Source organism: Panonychus citri, unplaced genomic scaffold (assembly GCF_014898815.1).
Source record: "Panonychus citri isolate SS breed McGregor unplaced genomic scaffold, ASM1489881v1 Contig00134, whole genome shotgun sequence".
Taxonomy (NCBI): Eukaryota; Metazoa; Arthropoda; class Arachnida; order Trombidiformes; family Tetranychidae; genus Panonychus; species Panonychus citri.
In genome coordinates this window covers 159350-180457 of record NW_026515539.1, presented here as the reverse complement: position 1 = coordinate 180457, position 21108 = coordinate 159350, and the positions used below count along the sequence as shown (strand labels likewise).

The following is a 21108-nucleotide window of genomic DNA, read 5'->3' as shown; positions in this document are numbered from 1 at the left end:
TAATCCTGAATTTTTTTTTCTCTAATTGTAACTTAAATTAGACTTTTGATCATTTTTTTTATTCATCTTGGAAATTTGGATGAACAAAAAACTTTCCTCATGATTCGTAATTTACTTTCATGGTAATTAGTTGGATGAAGATTCTGGTGATGATGATTATTCATTAGGATTGATAGGAAAAGAGTTGAAAATATTTATTGCATTGTTGATGAGATGATGATGATTAAGAGAGAGAGAGAGAGAGAGACTGTTTTTTCCTATATGAATAGGATGTTATGAAGATGAAGATGATGATGATGATGGGAGGAGTTATTTTGATATGTAATGAGCCAATAGAATTGGATAATTTAACATCTCTCTCCTTTTCTCTTTCATCATCCTCATCATCTTCATCTCCATCATCTCTTACCTTGATCACTCCATGAAAGTGTATATTCAATTTATTAGTAAGTAAATAAAAAGTTTATAATAACAACAATTACCTTTTTTTGTGACCTCATCATAACCAGTGAATTAAATCAACTAATTTAATTAAGTGACAACAATAATTGTCTAATCTTAATTTAATCAATTGATTTGTAAACATCATTTCCATCACGATTGTGTTAATTTGAAATCTTTTTTTATTTCTCCAAAACAAAACCAATAATAATAATCAACTCTAATTGTTTGTGTTTCTATTAATTAGATTAACATGGAGTTAATTATGGATGAGGATCGGCTTGATGATAGTTTATGTTCCAGTAATAATGGATCAACATCATTGATCATTGATCAAAGTGATTTAACTAATAACAAGAAGGAGATTAAATCAATTGAATCCTCTGAAAATATTGTTATTAATCATAGTGAGTCCAACAATCAACAGGATAATGATAATAATAAAATTGGTTGTGATGATAAAGTTAACAATGAGGTTACAATTAACTCCAATACAAGTAATTGCGTTAAATCAACACGATTATCATTTAGTATTAGTAGATTATTATCAAAATCATCGTCACCACCGATTTCATCAACAATTAAACAACAACATTCACCTGATCCAGTTATCCCAAGTTCAATTTCACCTCCATTGTCAATGTCAACATCTTCCAATTCATCTTCCTCTTCCGCATCAACCCATTCATCCCATGGTTCAGAATTGTCTAATTGCTCATCTAATGTAATCATGATGAACGAAGATAATTATAATACTAATCATCATAATAATAATAACAGAATTAAAGAGGAAGATGAGTTAATTGTGAACAATGGTAATCGTGAAGATGAAGATGATGATGAGGATAAAATTATATCAAGTCCATTGATGTTTGATAAGAAACTATTGATTCCAAGTCAGTCAAGTATTACAGTTAAATCAAACTCACCACAACCACTACCACCGACAACAACAACAACAACAACAACAACAACACCATCACCACCATCACAGTTACTATCAACCAATGGATCAAATAAATTATCATTAAAAGATAAATTTAATGATAAACTAAATGATAGTGAAAATAATTTAATGGCAGCAAGTTTTTATCATCATTATATTACCGATGCTTTTAGTGATTCAATGTTGAGACTACATCATGCTCATCATCATGCTCACCACCCTCATCATCACCAACAGCAACAACAACAACAACAACACCCTCACCATCCAAGTGTCACTCATCCTCATCATCATCAACTTTACCATCCACATGCTCATCACCCATTAACTAATGGTACCAATTCAATTCCAGCTCATCAAAGGTCAGCTTATCAATCAGGTAATCATAAATATCGTCATTTTATTGGCAGTTGATTAATTTTATCATCCATTTGATTAGTTAATCTTAATCTTTTTCTTTCCTTCATTTAGCTTATCATTCATCTCCAGTTGAAGCTTCACAATTATTGAGACCAGCGTTTAGTATAAGTCGTTTGTTATCATCAGCAAATCGCAATGATTCAGTGTCTTCATCTTCATCTTCATCAATATCATCATCAGGTGCCAATATTGTAGGTACAAGTAATAGTAATAATAATAATAATAATAATGGCAGTGGTGGTGGTGGTCGGTCAACAGGATCAACGAAAGACTCAATTCACGATCCTCGATTCCCTGCTAATCCAGTCCTGCGATCATCTCTGTTTACAAGCCATCATCCTGGTCATCATCACACTCACCATCCAACACATCATCATCCTGCTCATCATCATCATCACAACAATCTAACCCTTGGCTATCCTTTGGCCTGGATGTCCAGTTCAAGAGGTAAACCTCGAAGGGGAATGATGAGACGAGCGGTTTTTTCTGATGCTCAGAGACAAGGATTAGAAAAACGTTTCCAGGGACAAAAGTACATCTCCAAACCTGATAGGAAAAAATTAGCTGAAGAATTAGGATTAAAAGATGCTCAGGTAAATCAAATTGTTCCAATTGGTCTTCTAATTTTTTTCATCATTCAGAAAACTTTTCCAATGAACCAAGTGAAAAATAGATTGAGAAAAACTTTGAGATTGAATTTTGTTCCTCTGCCAGAAAAGTGTTTAAATAGATGAAAATATTGATTGTTGATCTTGTCTTCTAATGATCATGAATCAACAATCAACTACAATCAACAACAATCAACTTCAATTTATCAAATTGAACAACTAATCAGATCGCTGTTACATGAAAGTACATTACTCCTCCCATCTAAATCATATTACAGTAAAATGATTTAAATTTGTTTCCCACTCACCTCAGCATTCAATGAATGCTTAATTCAACTGATTAAATTGATTATTGATCATGAATTTATCAATTCAATTGAAATTATTCATCATCATCATCATCTTCATCTGATTATTTATATTAATATAAATATTAATATGAATTGTGTTGAGTATGAAAATTGAAATGAAGGTAAACATTTATTAGATTTTGACAATAACAATAAAAATCTAATCATCATGTTGATAAATGATATGAAACCTGAACAATTTAAATTATCATATGAATTGATTTTGTCAATTGTGATTATATGATAATATTATTTATATTTAAGTAAAACCTTTAATCATGAAAAAGTTTTCAATTCAATTTTCATCTCATCATTTATGGTAAGAAATTCAGACTGATTCTCATTTTGGAACATGAATTTGTAAAACTTTCCAATTCAAATTCATGTTACATGATAAATCATGAGAGAGATAATTATTATCATGATCGATTTTAGTTCTAGTTTTTCATTTTCGAGTTAGAACTTTTTTTTATTTCTTTTTCGCTAATATATGTAATGTCCAAGGCTCCATATTAATGGGTGAGGTTTTCATGATGATTAAGATGATAACCCAAAGGCAATCGTTGATTTTTTGTATAATAAGTTGATTGGACTTGAAACTTACACACAATCAATTGATTGTTACCTTTAGATTTAATTTTTTTTCTTCTTCTATTAATTAAATCAGCAATTACCTGATTTAGGAATTAATTAAGAAACTTTGACTTACCCTTAGAGAGAGAGAGTTTTGATTTTTTTCCTCTTCTCATTTGATAAACTTTGTGATGGATAATCAATGTCGCTGATTATATTTCACTCGATTGTTGATTAACCTTTGATTAACCTTGATCATCATCAATGGTAATCAATGATTAGCTTAAAAGCTTCAAGCAATTTTCATCTTCACAATCAACAATTAGTATTTTATTCAGTTTGTTTTTTATTTTCATCACATTATTCATGAGCTTAGTTGAGATTCATTCAATCAATTGATTGTTAATTTTGTTTCTGCTCTTCATTAGTTTAATCATCAATTGATTGTGGAAAAAAAATTTCTTTCAATTTTGATTACCTTTTGATTGTTTTACTTTCATTTAAGATTATTAATCTTGATTAAAGGAAATCAATTAGTTGATAACTGATCAAGGTAAATGATCATACGACCACCAACACTGTTAATCATGATTAAATTCAATTATTCAATGATAGAAAATGAATCTAAACAATTAATTCTCGCACAATTAATTAATTAAAAGAAAATGATGAAAATTTAAGAAGAAATAATCGATGTCAAAATCGAAAATCGATCTATTAATATTTCTAATTGGATCGATTGATTCAAGTTCGAAAACTTTTTTTACCTATTAGAACATTTGATAATCGAAATCGAACTTTGAGTTTATAAAATTGTTTCGAATCTTAGTTCGATTAATAACTCGAATTTAGTTTACTAAATTAATTGTTTTCTTTTCTAAGAAAATGATTAAAACTTTGTAACTAAATTAAACAGAAGAGCAAATAAAAAGTTAATTGTTACCTTTCAATCAACTTGATCACAACTAATTACAGGTTAATTAGCGAGCAATTAGTTTACACTTTTGAATAAATGATGAAAATATCAAGTTAACGATTGTGATGATAATTAAAGCGACAATTTAATTTCTCTCCCTTTCCTTGTCATCATAATTGTTTCATTAGCTTTAACCAATTAGTAAATTGTTATTGCTTAATAGCTTTAAGGTTAATACAATTTAATTTATGATTATTATCACAATTAAGATGAGTAATTATCATGATTATTACTAATTTAAATTATGGAAATAAGAACGAAAAATTTTGGGAAAAAAATTTTCTTTTTCTTTTTCAATAGAAAAATTAAAAACTCCAATCAATACCCTCAGGCTATTTAAAGGTTATGCTAATTGCCGATGTTGATGATAATTAGTTGATCATAAATTTCCAATAAATCATAAATTTATTTCTATCGATTAAATCGATTGACCCGATAAAAGTAATCAAATTAATACGAACAATTAATAAAAACTCATTATTCCAATTTAAAAATTAGATGAATATCGACAATTAAGTAAAAAGGGTTTGCCAGTTGAACACAATTAAGTTAATTGTTGACTGGGAAAAAAGTGATTACATTTGAATCAATCAATTTAAATTAAATTGATGAAAAAGTGATGAAATTGTAAATTGTTGTTACCAAAAGACAATTAAAAATGATAGAAACTTAATTTACAGAACAATTAATCTTAATCTTAATCACAATTATAACTATCAAATGTAATAATAAGCACATTAAATTGTTGTTAATTGTTTAACAACAAACAAACAGCAATTCAAAATAAAATCTAAAGTAGCGATGAGTTTAATTGCAATTAAATTGTAATGATTAAGAAAATGAAATTAAAATCAAATTAAAATGTAAACCAAATGAAAAAAAACTTTTTACTTTTGTTAAATTGTTGAATAAACCAAATCAAATTAGTAAACAAATTAATTGTTTAAACAATGATGATTGATATGCAAAGGGAATCACAAAGTAAATAAGATGATGAGAGAGATGATTGAATGATGATTAAATTATGATTGTTAATTGTAACGATAATTATATAAATGGTTAAGACAAATTGTGAGAAACTGATACCATTTAGAAAAATGATTTATATGTAATCATTATCTTCCTATCATCATGAGTAGTTAACTACTACTGATGATCATCTTGTTGATATCTTCATCATCCTCATCCTCATCCTCATCTTCATCTTCATCTTTATCTTCATCGTTAACGTGACTCGCGGCTCTAACACGAATAGTGACCTTTAATATTGGTGCTAAATACACTTGTTCAAAATTCTGAGGCCCAAAAATTGAGGCTCAACATCGAGTGGAAACTTTATCCTCCAATTTGTGTGCAGTGATTAAAACAGAAATTAATATCATTGTGATGATAAATAATCATTATCATCTTCATAAATGATTATTATGAAATATTAAAGTGATCTCACCCTAAATTGATCAATTCCCGATCATAATCAATGTAATAAATTGAACAGATTAAAGTTAATTGTTCAACTATTTCAATGTTATCGTGGTAATGTATCAATGGTTAATAGCATGTAACTTGTTTTCATTTTTGTTACCATTTAGATTTGATTGTTTACTTTGCTTTTCGTAATCATAATCATCTAATCATCTCCAATTCACTTCTCATCACCTTAACTTGATGAGGATGATGAAGATAAATCATCATCATCATCATCATGTTTCCCTCAATGACAATGAGTGAGAGAAACTTTTTTTTTCCTTCTTCTATTACCAACAATTAACATATCATATAAATGATATCATTTGATGATTAAGATGTTGTAGATGATATTGGGTAGGGCTATTATTATCATCATCATCTCATCACCTTTATCATCTTGTTTTTAACTTTATCTTCCTCTTCTTATCATCATTATCATCTTAATCGCTCTCTCTCTCTCTCCATCTTTAGGATACCCGATCTCAGGTCAAATCGTTTGAGAGGTTGAATGTTGTTGGTGTTTTTAAATAGTTGATTATTGAACATTTAATTTCAACTGGAAACCCTCCTTTGAATTGCAATTAATTTGCTATTTATCATTGCAATTAGATAATTAGTTTGAATGAAACTTTGTTATTTGATTGTAGTGATTAAGAAACAAAAACAAACCAACTGAATTGACACTTTCAATCTCAATCTAATTGTTAAATTGATTTGACTCTTTTCAATGTTAAGATGTATTAGATTTATTTTTGTCACTTCTCAAGAGAAACTGAGTAATTAACTAATCATTGCCGATAGTTGGTCAAGATAATTAAGTTTTACTTTTGTTAATTGTCCATAGGTTAAGATTTGGTTTCAAAATCGTCGGATGAAATGGAGAAATTCAAAAGAACGTGAATTATTATCCCATGGTGGATCTCGAGAGCAAACACTTCCCACCAAGAATAATCCTAATCCGGATTTAACTGATGTGGGTGCAAATGAATCTAAATTGAAATCATCTTCAACTAAATCATCATCTTCCTCCTCTTCCTCCTCCTCCTCTTCCCACTCTTGCACCTCATCATCCTCTGCAGTAGTTACACAAGGAAAACACTCTAAACACCAACATAAACATTCAATTGAAAGATTCACTGATGTTTAATCATCATCCAGGTAAGAAATCAATCAATCAATCAACGACTAATTAAATTATATCCATAAACAAATCTACAATTAACCTTTTACTTTTTATTGAACATCTTAATCTATTATTAATAGTTGGATAACAATTGAATCCGTTTTAACTTTTGGTTAATCTTATCTACGCCTTAATTGTAATACCAAACCCACTCACCTGGATGTTACTGTTTAATTAATGATGATTTAAAGGTAAGAAATTAAAAGTTAATCATGATTAACATTCACAATTTAATTGTTTTCTAGGATACAATGAATGAGTTACTATTTCAATGTTAGGCAATTGTTGTATCAATGACAGATAACATATACAGAGACAGATACAGATATAGATGATGTTAATTGTAGCAATTAAAGTACAATTACAATTGTTTTTGTTGAGTTTCTAAATTATGATTGATTTGATTATCCAACTACAAGGTTAAGGGAAATTAAAATTTAGACTCATGAAAGTAAATAAATCATTTATTATCTCACAATTAACTAATCCAAAAGTGAATTAGTAAATTAAAAACAAACACCAGATTGTATAAGAGTTAATTGTTATCATTAAGATAACAATCAAATTATATTATCTGGTTACAATTTAACAATTAACTTTTTCTTACTATTAAAACACGAAGTACGTGCTAACTGATTAACGATAACTTTTAATTGTACTTAATTTATTATTAATCATGTTGATCAAAGCTTTAATTGCTAATGTTGCAAGTGATTAACTTGATCATTCAAATAATACGAGAAAAAAAAATATAATCATCATGTTACATTAACATGATGATTAAATTTAATGTTGAAGAGACAGATGTAGTTGACAAGATTGTTAATTGTAATTAACGATCGAGATGATTAACTTGATTTGAATTTGATCTTCAATGAAATGAATAATCAATTAAATCAACAATTACCCAAGATAATCAATATAAAATAGCTTATGATTAAATGATAAACAATTAGCATAATATTATCATGGAAACCACTGAATGACAATAACATAACTTTCATTGTTATTATCATCTGATGATGATGAGGATAAGGATGAGGATGAGGATGAAGATGCACAGTCACGTGTTTAGATTCATTGATAATATTATTCAATGAAAATTTGATAAAAATATAAGGACTTGAGGTCGGAATAAATTTCCCACAATATCAATTTACCTCAATCAAAACTAACACTCAATGAATTATGTTAATTAAACACTTAGATAATCAAACAATTAATAGATGAAATTGGAAATTAAATCTAATACTTGATCAACAATCAACGGTCTGGGAGTGAAAGGTTACATATTATTATTGAGATCGAATTAATTTTTTCTTTCTCTTTTTCATTTCCTCGAATTCAATATTATCGAAAAATATTAATAACAATTTAGATTCTAATCTTATGTGAGCTTTATAATATTACTCGAGATTGAAATCATGGGATACGAAAGATGAGAGAGAGAGAGAGAGAGAGAGAGAGAGAGAGAGAGAGAGAGAGAGAGAGAGAGAGAGTTTTCGAATCGAAAGATCAAATTCGAATCTCTTACTTATCTTCTTTCCATTGGATATATCATAATATTATTATTCTAAAATGTTCTAAGAACATTTCTTCTTTCTTTTCTTTTATTCCCGAATAATATTTCATGGGGTGTGTAATAGTAGGTGGGATGAATAGAAATCAATATAATGTTAATATATCGAAGTGATCAAAGGAAAGTTTCTTTCTGTTTCGAATAAACAAAAATAGAACTTTTTTTCTATTGGAAATTTTTTCCATGATGATTTACAAATACACTCAATGTTCATTCACACTTTTATTAACAATTTAGCCGAGCAATCAATTGCCAGTTGAACAATCATCATGATAATCATCATCAATTTATCCCCAAGAATCAGGATCATTATCAACAGAATAATATTTTTTTTATTTTGTTCTTATCAACCTTTTTATTGATATTGTTTTGTAGGCATACTGATGATGATGATGATAAGGATGATGATTGAGTAGTGGGAGGGATAAAAGGAGGCGTTAGGATGTAAGAAAAAGGGAGGAGCCGGAAGAGGAAATGTGAATCTATTGGGATAAAGTTACAACTTTTCAAGTTTTGTTTACTTTTCTAGTCCATTTGTTGTTGAAAATGATATTCATTGAGTTTTAGACCATTAATTAAATGATTAACTAGTTAACAATTAACAAAGAAACCTTTCATTTCTAATGTAAACATAATCAATTCAAGATTTATTCTGTTGATTGTTTCCAGAATCTAATTTTCTTAAAGGTGTATAACCATAATGATATTATCATTTAAAAGATAATCTATTTTTTTTTCTTCATCAATGGAGAAAAAAAAGATAATCCAATTATCATCACAATTATGAGGTTGACAAGTTGATTGTTGATTGTTACCTGAAACATATACTTACCCTAAGGGCATCTGAATGATGTTTATCCAGTTGATTTGATTGTTACAAACAGTAACCATTGAGATGTGTGAGTGAGCGTCTTGATGTGCCAAAGGTGTAAAGTCTATGGTGGAAATGTTTACTCTAAGTATTAGAAATCAAGGTGAATAGAATGAAAAAATTATCTACTTGAAACTCAATCTCGTATCAAGATGCAGGTAAAGAGTATCAATGGCTAACATGCTTCGGGCAACATTGATAAAAGAGCAACAAGATGAAGATAAAGATGAAAAGAATCTCTCTCTCTCTCTCTCTCTCTCTCTCTCTCTCTCTCGTCATCATCTTCTCTACTATTGGTTATCAAGGTGATTTGATTGTTTACAATCAATGGAATTGATTTAGTTATCATATTATAGCTTCACCTTTGAGGCTTATCAAACTTTGCCAATTTCGTTTCAATGATTTTACACAATTTAAATTGTTATGATTATAAGATGCTTGTAGCTATCTTATTGTATATTTACAATCAGTTAATCATAATATTATTGATTTTGATTAAAAGTCTTATTAACTTTGAAATAGCAAAATACCCGCGAGCAAATCAAGTCATCACTTTTAATTGCTTTCTAATCATGTTATTCAATTTACTTTTTAATTTAGTTTAACATCTATTACTTGGAATCATTTTAATCACAATCTATTAATTTTAAACTGATTGTTGATGATTAAATTGTAACTAATACTGTTTTTTTTTATTCTAATTGATTCAATTTTTTTTTTCATAATCAGATGCAATGGATTGATAAACAATCGGATAATTGCTGCAACAATTGGATTTAATTGTCATCATCAGTACCATCATTAACTGTCACAATTAACTTAATTACTGTAAAGTAAAAACCTCAATACTAATTGTAAAATGTGTTGTAAAAATGTAAATCAACAATCAACAATCAATATATTATTATTATTATTACAATTAAACTGTAATCTGTAAATGATTAATTTAATAGCTGATTCAATTAAACTGATTTTACAAATAAAAAAAAATTAAGGTGAGACGATGTCAACAATTAAATTTGATTGCTGTTCCTTAGATTAAACAATTTAAACAACAAATCAAAAACTAATAATGAAAACAAAATCAATCAATCAATGAAGTTAACAATTTGATTTAGGTTTGGTTGATTAGTTAATGATAAATAGTTAATCAAATTGCAAATTCAATATGAACAATCAAAGGTACATTCTGATTGGAACAACAATCAAATTGAATCTGTTACAATTTATTACCAATTTTTAACAACTCAATTTAATACAATTGTCAATCTCACAGCCCAAATAGCAACAATCAATTGATACAAATCTTATATATCATGATAATGATAATCATAAGACTAATCGTAATGATTAAAGGATCAGAATAATAATAATAATAACAAAAAGTTTGTTAAATAGTAAAAAGTTTGACCATGAAATTGTTATAACGTCTTTGATTGTTGTGGTGGTTTTGTTAACAAATCAACAATGTTAATTGTTACAAACGTGTTGATTGTCAACCAAGACAAACATGATTATTACAATGATAATATCAATCGGTGATTAAGAAATTATTACAATTTAAATGGTTTCTCCCTCTTTGTGTAGATTAACTTTTCCCATTGGATATTAACGAGCCTTTTGATGTCTCCATTTATTATCAAGCAACAAAAGTACATTTAAACCATAGACCCACCTCATCCTCTCTCTCTCTCTCTCAAGGTGGGTGGGTTTTTCCATCAAGGTGAACATCTATCCCACCTCCTACTTGAGGGTGGGAGTTTAGGTAAAAAAGCAAAAAGTTATCACCGATAATCAAGCGAATCTAATCCCGATCGAAAACCTTTTGATTCAATTGATTGTTAAACGATAACGATTAAGTTGTCACATCGATTTTTGGTTCTAATAAAAAAGGTTATCACATTGGTGCTGACATTTGTTGCCACTTTTTTTTCACCTTATTACATTAGCACCAATGTTGCGAGACTAAAGGTAAAAAAACTACCAAATTAACACTAATTGTAAATGATAACAATTGATTGATTGTTGAAAGGTAGCACAATAATAACAAATGTAACCTTAAAATTGAAAATTGATTTTGATTAAAACATCAAACGGTTTGATTATCATTATATTATGATAACAATAAAGCAGCAGAAAAAAGTTAAGCCAACAATTAAATCCAGATTAATTTAACACACACACACAATTTAAATTACCATGATACAATTTATACAAATGATTAAGATAATGATCAACAATCAACTGCAAAAAAAAATAATATTATATCAATGGTAACCTTATAATAACAATCAAGCAATAATAATGATAAATATTACAATTTAAGGTGAATACAATCAATTTGATGATGATGATTATGATTATTGTTATTATTATGATCATTGATTATGATTATGATTTAAATTGTTACCTATAGAAAATTATTTGGAAAAAGTTATTAGGTAATAATTTGACAATAATATATAACATATTATGAACCTTGCGAGTGGGAGTGGGAAAATTATTATTACCATGATAACTGAATCCATTGGGGTGGTAATAATAATAACTGTGATTGAATTAGATTATTATTATTATGATTATTATTATTATTACTTTGATGATGATGGGTTAAATGGTTGATGAGATTGTTAAGAAGTAAATTGAGATGATGATTATTATTATATATGAATGATGAGGATGAGGATGATGATGATGATGATGAGGGTGGGAATGATGAGGAATATATTACTTTCTACCTTATTGTCTAATGTTAATCCCATATAAATGGAAATGACCGTCAGCTGGTTGAGACAGAGAACTGAACAGTTTTTCATCTTCATCCTTATCTTCATCATCGTAACTCTTGTCTCTCTTTTTTTCCTTCTAATATCATCCCTTCCGCTTCCTCTTTGTCTTTCTCTCTCTCTCTCTCTCTCATTCAGTTTATATGAAGTTTTTTACTATGAGTTTGTTTTTTTCATGACTTTTGTTGTTTATCATCAGCATCATCTTGTTATCATCTTTTTAAAGGTTATCAAAGTCTCAGAGAAAGATGAAAAAATTATCATCATTCAATGGATGATGATGATTGTTCATCATCTTTTGTTAACTTTCATTGGTTGATTTCTATTTTATCACTTTTTTTTTATCATATTGAATTAAATTTTCATTCTGATGGGATAACATTTGTTCATCATCATCATCATAATAATCAACGATAATGTCGATTCATTTTTTTGCTCCTCTCTCTCTCTCTCTCTCTCTCTCTCTCTCCCTCACTAAAGTTATCGTCTTTTACTATTATCATTGTTTCAATTTAACACCTTGATTCACTTTTGTCATCATTGGTGATAGAGATCATTGTGATTATCATGATGATAAGTGGGAGTTGGTGGGTGTTGGCTGTTGGTGGTTTTCAAGATGAATCAAAGATGAGGATGAGGAAAAAAAATTGTTTCTCTTACTCTTGTTGTTTTATTCATATTTTTGTCCATGAAACAGATGCACTTGATGGTTTTTCATCATAATTCAGGTTATCTCGATTTTCAGTTCGAAATCAGGAAGAGGAAAAAAATTTTCTAACGATTTGTATCAACTGAATGAGCCCATTAATTGAATGCTCATGATAATGGAATCATTTTGCTCTCACTCTCTCCCTCTTTCTCTCTCTCTTCTTTCTGTATCTTCCTTTTAATATTCACTTTAAAAACCCACAATTTAGAAAATAAGTTCTTTTTATCATCAACCTTAATCATCTCCATCAACATGATAATCATAATACAATATGTAATCTTTAACATCATCATCATATTTAGATAATAGTCCAAACCATTTACTGTCATTATAAATACTTGTCGATAAACTAATTTCTTTCTAATTGTATTTCTTTTCCAAAATGTCATTTATTTTTTCCAAATTGATACTTTTTACTTCATCATCTAGAGAAATACAATTTACCACGAGCTGAAATTTATCAGATGGCGATAAAATTATTGAAATATCAATTCTAAGGTATTAACTGAAAATTCATTCATCGTTTTTAGTTGATAAATAATCCAATAGATGTCGACAGGATTGAGGAACTTTTTTCCAATTTGAATGAATGTGCGCCATCTATTGGTGAGAGGAAAAGATTTTATGACAAATCGATTTGTTTTCATTTTGGTTTTTCCATTTTCACTTGATCATTTTTAGTTCTTGTTTCATGTTTTTATTTAATTTCATTTTCCGTTCGTAATTTATTGGTTTGTGTGTGTATATACCTACTAATATAATCACTGTTTATGTGTATGTTGGTGTTTTAATCAGTCTCTCACCATGATGAATATTGATACCCGGAGTATTGAAAGATACTCTCATTGTCTCTGTCTCCATGTTCAACCCACCTCACTGATTATTGGCTTTATTCATCTGGTAAGTTTAACCTTTTCCTATCCTTGTGAGATAATCTTAATTTACCTTTTCTTTACCCAACTTAATCACAATTCCGAATGATTAACACTTAACAATTAAGATACCACCTTAATGAAACAAAAAGACAGACATCCAATCATAATCCAGAGAATTTTTTGCCCTTCTCCAAAATTTTGGTCAAGAGAATATTTTTTTTTTCTATTCTCTTTAAACCTTAATTGAGACCTCACCTTAAAGCCTCTTAGATAAACAATAATATCATCATTATTACCGTGAGAATAGATGACAAATATTTGATTTTCTTAGTTGATTTGTGAACTACCATCAACAATTTCAGTCTTTATCACAAATGATTAAATAATGATGATGATCATCATTGATTGAAGAGATTCAATAAAAAATATATAACCGTATCTCTGAATGAAAGAGCCTTTTTATTTTATTTTTTATTATTCTATGAGATTGATTCTCTCTCTCCCTCTCTCTAGTATATATTATTATTGTTATACATTAATTCATTTACGATTTACATCATTGTTTCGTTGCTGGAGACTATCTCTCCATATCTCCCTCCCTCTCTCTCTCTCTCAGTTAGATCATATTTCTCACTTTTCTATTATTATTTATTACCTTTATATAGACTGTTATTAAGTTGCTATGGCTTCAAAGTGTATACTCTTTATGGATTAGACAAAACATAAAAAGGGGATAGAAAACGATTGATAACTAAATACGAAATATACTCTGTTCAAAGTACACATACTCACACGCACCAATTAAAATATAACATTTTGTTCAAGTTCAGATTTTGATGATCATCTGAGATTGACCTTGATTATTATATTTTTTTGGCAGAACAAAAAAGTGTTACTAGTTATTAAGATTTTATGGATAATCTGAATCAGCTCCTTGTTCTGTTATTCATTTTCAATTGTTTCCTTTTCTATCTTGTAACGAAATGAGTTGATTAACTTTATCATTTTCTTTTCTTTTCTTTTCTTTTCAGATCTCTTCTCTTTTGAGTATCGTTCTACACTTCGAGGATTACACCCAATACCATGAAGATGAAAGACGTATGATTGATCTTCATCGATCAACAACAACCTCATTAAACATGATGGTCAGTCTAATGATGGCCATTGTCTCAGCTCTATTAATCTATGGTGTAACGAAATCTCGTCCATCTTACCTGATGCCCTTTTTTGGTGTTAAACTTTACATTTTTTTCTTCTCCCTTCCCGCATCCATTTCCATGTTATGCTTTTCACCTCATATCTCACAATATGAGTCCAATGGTAGAACCTGGGGAGGTGAAATGAAACGCCTATGGTCATCATCTGATCCAACTACGGCTTACACTTCATCCATTTTCATGGCTCTCATTGAATTTCTCTATCAATTATATTTTATCTGTGTTATATGGAAATGTTATCGCTATTTAAAGCTTAAAGAAGCGGTTATTCCCTTACATATACCTTATCATCTTAGAGGAGTTGAGGTAAGTTATCATCATTATAACAATACTATTTCATAGTCCATCTTATCATCATAATTTATATTACATAAAATGTTTACATCAAAACTTGTTAGTAAACAATTGAGAAATAACAATAACCTCTTCCACCGTTAACAGGAAGTTATATAAATGAAAAAAACAAAGGAACCATAACAAATTAGATAAACAATGGAAGGGAGAAAAAGATGATGATGATGATGATGGAAACTCACACAATAAGACTAATTAAGATTGGAAATAAAGTTGCATGAGTTTGATTTTTTTTTCACAACTTTACATGTAACAAAATGTTTTCAGCGTCAAATTTTTACTGATTTTGAGCAATTGATTGTAAAGTTTTCACTGGAAAGTTCTGAATGTTGCTCATCTTTATTGAATGAGTAATTCCAAGGCTCATTATCATCATCATGACAAGAAGTTAAAGTCTTTTATTAATATTTAATTGTTATATTGTTATTTGAATGTTACTACTTTATTTCAGGTGAACCAGAAAAGTAAAAGATGAGGAAGAGAAAAACAAAATCTTATGAAGGGAAAATAATGAAGAGAATGAATCTTCATTGAATGAACCGGTAGGATAATAGAAATGAAGCAATTAACTTAATTACGATTAATATAAATCCCTTTCTTCATAATAATCATACGGAACCTAAAATTCAAAGTTCTGGCTACTTCTTATAGCCTTAGGGGCTTTTTTATTTGTTTCTCAGTATTTAACCCTTGGGCAACTTTCGTCATGATGATGATGATGATGATGATGATGATGATGGAGTTAGTGATGATTGAAAGATGGAGGATGAGAGAGAGGTATAGTTATGTCTCTTTGTTTTCACGCTAATTCAGTTATTTCAATTGTTTTCATGATGGAAAAAAAGAATCATTGTTTCATTGACTTTTAATTGATTTATTTTTTTCTCTTTTATTTAGATAACTGTTCCCTCTGAGATTGTCACAACTCCCAGTGCCATGGCTCCTCCTGATTATGAAACTGCAACCAAACTGAATCCACCACCAGATTATGATTCAGCAATTAAAAACTATCAAATGATACCTGGAGAAAATCAAGTTAACAATAACATCACAAGCGTAACTGAACCAATAACGATAACGGATTCACATAATAATACAATAAGAGAGGGACAACAGCATCATTTTAATAATTCATCTCACCTTCAAACTAATGATTATCATAATGTTAATCAGCTTTCAGGATCAGGTGAAGATAATAAAGGTTCATCTTCAGAGAAATGTTCAGCTGATAAAAGTTCATTTAGTGAGACGACAACTAGTCATCATCCTCCAAGCAGCCAAAATGATTCAAATTACGATTCAAGTTATCAATTGACCAGTAATCATGATGTCGGTGGAACCAATATTGATAATTCAAGTTCAACATGTGATACAACCACCACCCACACAACCACCACCACCACCAATGACTCCAGTTAATTGAATTAAAAGCCATGAGCCTCAACTCCTTTCATCAAATTGTTACCACCGCCTTCCAATATACCCACCTTACTCTACCTCTCTCTCTCTTCATGTCTCTTCATTTACCTCTCCCACCCTTCACAAGGAAAGTGAGAGAGGCGGAGAGAAAGCGAGAAAGTCAAAGACAAGAGGATAAATGCTACAAAAACAAACCACAACCATGAGCTGATTTTAATTCTTATCATTATTATAAACAAATATTATTATGATTAATTAATCTACACTAATTACTAATATCCTCTGGTGAAAAAAAAAGTATATATAAGTTTTTAAGTCAACAAATTACAAGAAGAAGAAAAAAATTTTAATTTTTCTGCCATTTAAACACTAATCAAGCAGAGTGGACTTAACTACTATCATCATTTCTGGTCATCATCTTGATCATCATCATCATCATCAACATGAACATCATCATCGTCATCCAATTAATTAACTAATTGCTTTCCCAGATATTTGCACAACCAACATAATTAAATGAAATCAATTATTATAATATAATAGTTATGCCTTCAGTGAGATATCAGAGACGATATATAATTTATATTTATAATTTACAGAGTAATGTTAACAATTAACTACAAGAAGAAACAAAAAATTTAATGCTTAAAATTAACTTAATTTAATTAATTCATGATGAAAAAAACATAACTAATATTATTAGAATCAACAAAATTTAATTAATCTAATATATATATTGATGTAATAATAATCATTCAGATATTAATATCATGTAATATATACAATAGTTAATTGTAAAGTTAATTAACCTAATTATTGTTGATTCGCAAGGTAAATTGCTAGAGTAAAAAACAAATTAATTGTATTATTATAATTGAAAAATCAAATGAAACAAAAGTTGCAATTTAACTTTTACTTTGATCACTTTGATCAAGATTAAATTGTAAACAAAAATAAAAGACACAAATTTTAATTGTGACTGTTGATCAACAAAATGAAGAGAAAAAAAAAGTTAATCAAAACTTTTCCACTTACCCTTCAATTAGTAAACAATTAAATCAACTATTTATTCAGTTAATAGGTCACTTAATTGTTGAATTAACAGTAATCATCAACAATGGAAGAAAAAAATTTTCAAATTATTTAATTTTGTATTCCAACAATTAAGAGGAAATCATTACGATACTAATTGGACTTGAGAAAACAAAAAGCTCTGATTAAATTGTTTAAGGGGAAAAAATGAACAAACAGTGATAATTAATTACAACAATTAAATGTTAATTAGTGTTGAAAAATTTTCTCATTCAACTTGATAGTGAGAAAACCACATAATAGATGTCGCTGTTGTCGACGAATTTTTTTCCAAGTTGAAATCAATTAACTTTGCTAATTGTTTGTTAATTGATTTCAGTTCTTGACATTTGATATAAGCAGATGATTATTATTATCAGAATGATTTTTTATCATGATCAAATTGAGGTAAGGTCGTTTCTCACTTGAAGCCGAGTGAATGTTTATAATGGATTCATTTGTTTCTGTAATTGTGATTGAAGTTTTTTCTTTAGAAAATTTGGAAAAAAATTGGATCAATTTGTTGATCATTCTGAAGATGGAGAATACAATTAAAGGTGAGGTTATGATTGTCAGGTAAATTCCAGTAACATATTGGTAGTTTTCCACTTCGAGAGTTCGAAAGCCAACTGATAAGTGTCTTTTCTGATATTCATTATAAGCTCTCGATTCGTCGGCATAAATAGCGTTTTGTTTGTTCCAGAAAAGATCATTCTCAAGAACGGAATGAAATCGTGAAATAAGAAGGTCACTAAGTGAAGGGGAAATGAGAGTCGAATACATATAAATATCTTGTATTGTACTCGATTTAACTTTAACTATTGTTGGACTGTAAAGGTTAGGATGACCTGAGAATGCCTTTCGAATTATGTTGAGTTCAATTGAGTTACCAAAGAAAACGGCCAGAGGAAATTTAGAGATCGTGTGACTGGCCAAAAGGGTTAGGTCGCTATTACGATTGATTATAAGTGAATCATGGACACGCTGATTGATGTGATAGTTTTTACCATTGAGTAAACCTCGATAGCAATTGGAAGTCGTTGAAACGTAAGCACGAAGATTTCGAGAGACAAGATCGCTGATCGATATGACGGGTTCCATTTGCTTTATACTGACCAGATTAGTCTGAAAACTGGCTGAATAAAATGTCTGGAATTGAAGTAAAGCTAAAGTCAATATGCAACCAGCGAGTTTAGGCAAAAACTGAGATGAAAATGTCGGCGCTTTAGCAGATCGGTCGGAAATTTTTTCACTAAACCGTCGATAAAAAATCGGTGACCAAATAGAAAAATTTCTCAATATAAACGCAAGGGTCAGTAGAGTGATAAGAAAGATCATCGTTGATGCGGTGAAAACCCGAAGAGTGGTCAAGATGTCACTAAATCGCCGTTTAGGTGGAGTAACTAAATACGATAAAAAAGCACAGTCCAGTTCCATAATCGGCGGCGAAATTGTTATATTTGGATAAATGCTATCAAACAAAAACAATTGCGTCGATTCTGAACAAATATCATTACGATTTAATTGAATACTTCGTGCGACATGGTGACAAACACCTTCAATACAACCACGATTATTATGACCAGCAACTGACCAAGTTAAATTTAGCCCGCGGCCAATTATACTGATCCGTTTACCAACATATTCAAGCAAAGGACCTTTAACTGTTTGGGTGATATTATCAATGAAAATCAATGGAAATCTATCAATTAATCCAACCCTTAACATAGTCAACAATTAACAATCATTTCCATACAATTAAAAGTATTAACAATTTCAATGGTAACTCCTTGAATAAACTGAATTTAGTTCACTTTAATTGTATTCAATCAGCAGAATCAGTAGCAACTTTAATCAATAGACACATCGGATTTTAATAAAGTTAATTGTTGTTATTAATGTTTCTTTTATCTTAATTTACAGATTTAAATCCTATTAAATACTATTGGAATATTGATTAATTGTTTCCAACAATCAACAGTAACAATCAAGCTATTTTAATCATTGGTGATTGTTTTAAAGTTAATGATGATAAACAATTAGGACAAAGAAAAACTTTTTTTTTTCAATTATTGATATTTAGGTTAATCGGGTAAAGATTTAATATTTTTTAAAACTTAATTTAATTGCACAATTAAATGATTAACATGTAATCCCAATGTCTTTACAATTAGCTATTCAAGGTTAACACAATTAATGATTGTGATTTCTGTTTGTTGTCTAATGACAATTAATAATTTGCAACATTGAGCCAAATTTGCATAACTAATAACCTTTATTGTTAATGAAGAAAAATTAAATTCTGAGCAATTATAATGATAATCATCATGAGGGTACCTTGATCATCATCATCTCATCAATTGATTGTCAATAAATTTCTTGTCTCATCAATTAGTTGATCATTAATTGAAGTGGAAACTTGTTAATTGTTACACCCGAAAAATAATCAAATCATGGAGACTAATGTTCAAAGTTTATGTTATATTTTCATGGTGATTTTCATGATGATGATGATGATTATTCAGCCCAACTGTTGTTATCATGTTGACAATTCCCAGCCTGCAATTGAACCAAAAGCAAATGATTCGCCTGGAATTATGAACACTTTCGTCAACTTCATTCGGACAGTTGATGATTTCATTGAATTTCTCAGGTCACTTCCTTATGACATCCGTCGGACCTTTAACACTGCGGTGGTCAATCCAATCAGTGAGTTGTTCCCATCAAATTCAACGGTGGGTGTATCATGGTGGGAGAAAAGTTGGCTTAATCGTACCCTTAACGATGCATATTCAGCCCTCAACGAGACACAAATTAAAACATGATCAGTAAATCAGTCCAACAATCAACTTACAACCCAATTGATTATCACAACTTTCATATCTGTAAACAATTAAGTGCAATTAAAAAAAAGTTTCATCTCTTTGGTAAAACTTAAAACTTTACTAATTGTCAATTATATTACTTATTTATTATCGTGAAAATTAATTGTAACCAATTGTAATTAGCAAATTGTTCTCATAAATCTAATCCTAATTAATTGTTAATCCCTTTTGTAAAGTCAAAGTCTCAATCCTGAGAAGAGAAAACAAAATCGAGAAGAAAAAAAAAAGTTCTAAGTCTTCAAGTCGATAATAATCACTCCCAACATTGTCATTAACTGGATTTACGGAAATGGAAATTAAATCAACAATTATTGTTTTAACCATAATAATCAAACGATAATCTGATTGTTCATAGCATTACAATAATAATCATCAAGT

At 29.2% G+C, this 21108-nt stretch overlaps 2 protein-coding genes across 3 annotated transcripts; both read left to right on the top strand.

Moving 5' to 3' along the window:
• The first annotated feature begins 403 nt into the window (after positions 1–403).
• LOC128391285 (probable serine/threonine-protein kinase DDB_G0282963) lies at positions 404–10410 on the top strand. 2 transcript variants are annotated; one of them, XM_053351140.1, is made up of 6 exons: positions 404–1766; positions 1859–2400; positions 6626–6754; positions 6861–6939; positions 7045–7155; positions 10144–10410. In XM_053351140.1, exons 1-4 carry the CDS (start codon positions 695–697, stop codon positions 6861–6863), a joined length of 1746 nt encoding a protein of 581 aa, XP_053207115.1. In that variant the 5' UTR covers positions 404–694; the 3' UTR covers positions 6864–6939; positions 7045–7155; positions 10144–10410. The 2 variants fall into 2 exon arrangements, with proteins under 2 accessions (XP_053207115.1, XP_053207113.1); XM_053351138.1 differs by having other exon boundaries at positions 6626–6939.
• A 3138-nt stretch (positions 10411–13548) lies between these two features.
• On the top strand, positions 13549–17464 carry LOC128391177 (lysosomal-associated transmembrane protein 4A-like). Its single transcript, XM_053351025.1, has 3 exons — positions 13549–13809; positions 14816–15307; positions 16253–17464. The coding sequence occupies exons 1-3, from the start codon at positions 13714–13716 to the stop codon at positions 16772–16774; spliced, it is 1110 nt and encodes a 369-aa protein (XP_053207000.1). The 5' UTR covers positions 13549–13713; the 3' UTR covers positions 16775–17464.
• Positions 17465–21108: the final 3644 nt, after the last annotated feature.

Excerpts from the sequence above, each read along its gene's own strand:
- LOC128391285 (XM_053351138.1), top strand. The coding sequence starts at position 695 with ATGGAGTTAATTATGGATGAGGATCGGCTTGATGATAGTTTATGTTCC. Across the intron at positions 1,767-1,858 it reads AAGGTCAGCTTATCAATCAG|CTTATCATTCATCTCCAGTT; the intron begins GTAATCATAAAT and ends TCCTTCATTTAG. Across the intron at positions 2,401-6,625 it reads TAGGATTAAAAGATGCTCAG|GTTAAGATTTGGTTTCAAAA; the intron begins GTAAATCAAATT and ends AATTGTCCATAG.
- LOC128391177 (XM_053351025.1), top strand. The coding sequence starts at position 13,714 with ATGATGAATATTGATACCCGGAGTATTGAAAGATACTCTCATTGTCTC. Across the intron at positions 13,810-14,815 it reads TTATTGGCTTTATTCATCTG|ATCTCTTCTCTTTTGAGTAT; the intron begins GTAAGTTTAACC and ends TTTTCTTTTCAG. Across the intron at positions 15,308-16,252 it reads ATCATCTTAGAGGAGTTGAG|ATAACTGTTCCCTCTGAGAT; the intron begins GTAAGTTATCAT and ends TCTTTTATTTAG.